The 6000-nt window shown below is 41.1% G+C and overlaps 1 protein-coding gene across 3 annotated transcripts in view; it reads left to right on the top strand.

The window, feature by feature from the left end:
• Positions 1–6000, top strand: part of arhgap17b (Rho GTPase activating protein 17b) — a 90479-nt gene that overhangs the window by 38983 nt on the left and 45496 nt on the right. For all 3 annotated transcript variants that reach the window (XM_061974359.2, XM_061974361.2, XM_061974360.2), the window contains exon 3: positions 4884–4988. In XM_061974359.2, the coding sequence (XP_061830343.1) occupies positions 4884–4988 (105 nt within the window). The remainder of the gene's footprint in view (positions 1–4883; positions 4989–6000) is intronic.

Genomic DNA, 6000 nt, shown 5'->3' on the forward strand with positions numbered 1-6000 from the left:
TCTCCCTCTCACAGACAGCAAGTGCACCTTCTTACACACGTCACATACTGTCACGACATACGTCACCTACTGTCATCTCATACCTCACATACGTATACGTCCTCCCCGAGAAGAGAGGTAGCAGCATGGCTAACGTTAGCTGTGATGCTAGCGCAGCCGTGCGAGCAACGCTCCCTCTAAGGTGCTCGCCTGCGCAATTGCGCACTGTTTAAGCGTCCTCTGCGCATAGCAAATCTATGCCACGCACAAAATCTAATAAAAAAATAAGCGCATAACAATTTTCGACGCACGGACACGACAGAGAAAACAGTTTTCGTCATCATTGTTCAAATATTGTGACGTCTATCGAGACGCTTATCTCCATTCGGTGCCACACCCATTTTGATGGTGTGGGCGTGTGGCCCACACCATCAAAATGCCGAGGCAAAAATTTCCACATCAACACCGTATGAAAAAATTTGTGATTTTTTTAGTTGTGATTTCCTTCTATGCATGAAAGTTTAAAAGTAGCATATATTAATGCAGTATGAAGAAGAATGTTTTAATGTAGACATGCAATCCTTGAAAGAAAATTTTGAAAATCAAGACTACATTTCCTGCAAATGGGTGCATTTCTACCCTATATTTTAACTTTAGATTTATTCTCATATCAAACTCTTTTGGCTGTCTTTTTGACACTTACATCCGGCGCCCCCCTCCACACCCTGGATTATAAATAATGTAAATAATTCAATGTGATTATCTTGTGTGATGACTGTATTATGATGATAGTATATATCTGATAGTATATATCTGTATCATGAATCAATTTAAGTGGACCCCGACTTAAACAAGTTGAAAAACTTATTGGGGTGTTATCATTTAGTGGTCAATTGTACGGAATATGTACTTCACTGTACAACCTACTAATAAAAGTCTCAATCAAAACACATAGAATCATCATACTGCTGTGATTATATGCATCAAGTGTTCATTCAAGGCTAAGGCAAAATATCGAGATATATATCGTGTATCGCAATATGGCCTTAAAATATCGCAATATTAAAAAAAGGCCATATCGCCCAGCCCTAGTTCAATGATGTCATTTCTGTTTGTCATGTATAATTTTGTCTATTTTGTGTTTATCCTTGAATAAACAGGTCAGTTTCTTTTTACCAACCATTGTGTATTATTCAAACTCCCCTAATTCAGCTGGCTAGTTGTTATCAAGAGTACTAAAACCCTTTTCAACATGATTCTGACAACTAAGTAGGCTAAATAACTTTAAACTTTAATACATGCTCGGATAGGCCAGTATCGGTATCGGTCAGTATCGGTATCGGTCAGTATCGGTATCGGATCGGAAATGCAAAAACAATATCGGTATCGGAGCGAAAGTGTAAAAACCTGGATCGGGACATCCCTAGGGGGGGTAGCCTTAAATGTATTTATTCTTGGTTTTATTTGTGAGATTTTTCAATTCAACATATTAGTTAAATTATCCAGCACAATTTCTGAGATTATTCTTTATTATTACTTCAGTTTTGGCCACATTTTGAGTATTTTTAGTTACCGGCTGACTTTGTCATTTACATTATCTTAGAAATGGTTGTGAGGTCAGATCATGGGGTCAGATCAGAGGTTCGGACAGTTTTTTTTAACTGGTCGGTGATGAGCCGCCAAGCCTAGAAGATCTTTACCGCAGCTGTGTCCTGGTGTTTACATGGCTAAAGATTTTACTCGTGTAAAAGATACCTTTTTAAAAAAAAAAGAAGAAAAAAAAAGAGATGCACACTTAAGGAGACAGAATTCCAAAATCCTTGTAACACAAATGTAGGAGTTGTATGAATTCCAGGATTGTGCGTGTCCCGCTAAACCTTCAACATATGTAAGGGTGATCGATCCAGATGTCGATACTGTTGATACCTAGTATCATCATCATAGCAGTCTGTCGGGCGCGACAATGACTGTTTCATTTCGGTCGGATCATAGTCCTCCACTCAGCCCGGTCTTTTGCCTTCAGCTGCCAGGTTGCAGTGTCGATCTTCAGTTCCCTCAAATTCCGTTTAACGGTGTCCTTGTACCGTAGCCTTGGTCTCCCTCTGTTTCGTTTCCCTTCCTCCAGCTGTGAGTAGAGCAGATGCCGAGGGAGCCGCTCGTGACTCATTCTCTCTACATGCCCGACCCATCTCAGGTTTGTTTGGGTTAAGATGTCATCCATCGATGGCAGTCCAGCACGACTTAGGACCTCTGTGTTCGGGATTTTGTCTCTCCAGGAGATGTCCATGATGGTCCGAAGGTGGCGCATCATGTAGGCGTGAAGTTTTCTGACTTGCAACCTGTAGAGGGTCCAAGTTTCAGCACCGTACAAAAGTGTAGCTAGCACAGTTGCTCTGTACACCTTGCACTTGACGCAAATAGAGACATGCCTGTTGTTCCAGAGTCTTTCCCTTAATTTCCCAAACACAGCACTCGCTCTCCCCATCCTCAGTTTGATCTCATCATCAAGCTTGGCATTTTCTGTCACTGTGCTTCCGAGGTACTTGAATGTACGGCATTGCAAAAGTGGGTCTCCCATGACACAGACCTCCCCTGGTAGGGAGGATGTGGGCTCATACTTGGGTGGCTGGTACAAGCATTTCGTCTTCTTGATGTTTATTTTGAGACTGAACTGACTAGCTGTTGCTGCAAACTTGTTCACAAGATCTTGTATGTCTTCTAAATTGTGCGCAACTATAGCACTGTCGTCCGCAAACAGCAATTCTCTCACAACCTTTACTGTTGTCTTGCTCTTTGCTCGAAGGTGAGCAACCTTGAACAGATCTGCATCTGTTCTTGTCCGGATGTAGACCCCTTTTGATGTGTCCTTGAAAGCAACCTCGAGCATGGCTGATAGGTAGAGTGAGAACAGGGTTGGTGCTAGAACACAGCCCTGCTTCACTCCATTGCTGACTGGGAAGTCCTTCGAGACAGATCCACCCAGTGCCACATTTGCCTGCATGTCCGTATGAAGCGCCTCAATAAGCTCAACAAACTTGTCTGTACATCCATACTTCTTGAGAACTTTCCACAATCCTTGCCTTGAAACCGTGTCGAAAGCTTTACTGAAGTCAATGAAGACCACATAGAGCGGCATGTTCTGCTCAATACACTTTTCCTGCACTTGTTTCAGACAAAAGATCATGTCCATTGTGCTCCTTCCTTGTCTGATACCTAGTATAGTATCAGTATATAAATGATACTGAAGTGATTAAATCGATATTTGTCTTCTTCTAATACAACATTTTTTTTTGGTTGTTTGCATCTATGTTTACAAACTCCTGGAATTAATCTTTAAATAGTAGAAGGCTTGGAGGGCAAAACCTAAATGATTCAAAAGGGAGCCAATAGTAGTTTGTTTAATTTCTGAGCACTAGCCACTTTATTTAAAAGAAAAATGTACAGTATGTCCCAAGTCCCATACAATACCACGAATGTGATACATTATCTGATTTACAAACACATAATAGCACTTTCTAAATGTTATGAGATAAACTTTATAATTGTTTTATTTTATTTACTTGCTATAAAATATTTTCGGTTGTATAATCTATTGTCAAAGTATCGAATCGGGATATCCCTACTATACAAGTATGTGTACAATATACTGTATGACAAGACATACAGTCGTGGTCAAAAGTTTACATACACTTGTAAAGAACATAATGTCATGGCTGTCTTGAGTTTCCAATAATTTCTACAACTCTAATTTTTTTGTGATAGAGTGACTGAAGCACATACTTGTTGGTCACAAAAAACATTCATGAAGTTTGCTTCTTTTATGAATTTATTATGGGTCTATTGCTCGGTATTGTGGCCAATCAGCTCAATTTTTGTTACATCTGACCACTGAACTTTCCTCCAGAAGGTCTTATCTTTGTCCATGTGATGTCAGATGAAACAAAAATGTAGCTGTTTGGCCACAATACCCAGCAATATGGTTGGAGGAGAAAAGGCTGAGGCCTTCAATCCCAGGAACACCAAACCTACCGTCAAGCATGGTGGTGGTAGTATTATGCTCTGGACCTGTTTTGCTGCCAATGGAACTGGTGCTTTACAGAGAGTAAATGGGACAATGGAAAAAGGAGGATTACCTCCAAATTCTTCAGGACAAGCTAAAATCATCAGCCCGGAGGTTCGGTCTTGGGCGCAGTTGGGTGTTCCAACAAGACAATGACCCCAAACACAAGTCAAAAGTGGTAAAGGAATGGCTAAATCAGGCTAGAATGAAGGTTTTAGAATGGCCTTCCCAAAGTCCTGACTGGACAATGCTGAAGAAACAAGTCCATGTCAGGAAAAACAACAAATTTAGCTGAACTGCACCAATTTCGTCAAGAAGAGTGGTCAAAAATTCAACCAGAAGCTTGTGGATGGCTACCAAAAGTGCCTTATTGCAGGTAAACTTGCCAAGGGACATGTAAGCAAATATTAACATTGCTGTATGTATACTTTTGACCCAGCACATTTGCTCACATTTTCAGTAGACCCATAATAAATTCATAAAAGAAGCAAACTTCATGAATGTTTTTTTGTGACACGTGCTCCAATCACTCTATCACAAAAAAATAAGAGTTGTAGAAATTAGAACTTGGTCTAATAATAATAATGAACTGAAACTCACTTGTTCTGCTCTCATAAAATACGTCAATCAAATACGTCAATCCGCTTCCTCTCGTATTACCACACTCGTTGACATTCCTCATCTGTCAACAAAAACAAAACTCAATGGAAAGTCGACAGACGGACGTGCATTGGAGAACAACGTTTACATTTGGAGCCTCCACCTGCTTCCTGGACAGTGTTCAAGAGGGTGAAGCTGTTTAAACACAGCAGGGTGTTAATGTGTGTGTTGTGTTCCCACTCAGATCGAGAGGCGCATGGAGCTGGTGCGCTTGATGTCGCACAACACGCACAAGAAGCTGGCGTCCTGTCTGCAGGGTCAGCCGGGCATAGACACGGAGAAACGACATGTAAGTAATGCAGTCTTCGTTCAACACATGCTCCTGAACGCACCCTCACAAAGCTCTTACAACAGTCTATATTGTTGGAATGTTCATGTCAGAAAAGATGGCTTTGTGTGGATGTATCACTTGTCACCACTCACAAGAACATGCTATCTTGCGCAATGAAAACCACATTTCTGTGTTATGTAACACTAAGTGTATGAAGCTTAAGTGGTTAGCATGTAGGCCACACTGTCAGAAGATTTGGGTTCAAATCTCTGGGTACTCCGGCTTCCATCCACATTACAAAAATATGCATGTTAGGTTAATTGGATACTTTAAATTGTCCATATAGTGCATCCAGAAAGTATTCACAGCACTTTTCCCACATTTTCTTATATTATAGCGTAATTCCAAAATGTAATACATCAATTTGTGTCCTCAAAATTCTACACGTAATGTCAACGTGAATAGGTGTTTAGAATTTAAAGTAAAATATCACATGTACTTAGGTATTCTTAGTCTTTGCTCAATACTTCGTTTATGCACCTTTGGCAGCATTTACAGCCTCTAGGCCAGGGGTGCTCATTACGTCGATCGCGAGCTACCGGTCGATCTCGGAGGGTGTGTCAGTCGATCACCAGCCAGGCATTAAAAAAATAGTCCTAAAAATGAGCGATCATAAATCTTCACTATGACGTCACTTTCGTCACTTGATTGACATTCACGGCACACGAGGGTCTTCTGAGATGACGCTGGCTGCTGCCAGCTCCTTAAAATTACCGACTGGAAGGCGAGAAACACATTATTTCAACAGACTGGCGCCGTACCTGTCGTCAAAACTCCAAAGACCGACTGCACAGTTGCACAGTTGCGCTAACAAAACAAGAGTCTCAGAAAGCTGGCGTGCACAAGCTAGCAAGCTACGGAGTTTGCCGACAATGTATTTCTTGTAAAGTGTATACAAAGGAGTACGGAAGCTGGACAAATAAGATGCCAAAAACCAACCACTTTCATGTGGTATTGGACAGAAAGGAGG

Source organism: Nerophis lumbriciformis, linkage group LG22 (genome assembly GCF_033978685.3).
Source record: "Nerophis lumbriciformis linkage group LG22, RoL_Nlum_v2.1, whole genome shotgun sequence".
Taxonomy (NCBI): domain Eukaryota; kingdom Metazoa; phylum Chordata; class Actinopteri; order Syngnathiformes; family Syngnathidae; genus Nerophis; species Nerophis lumbriciformis.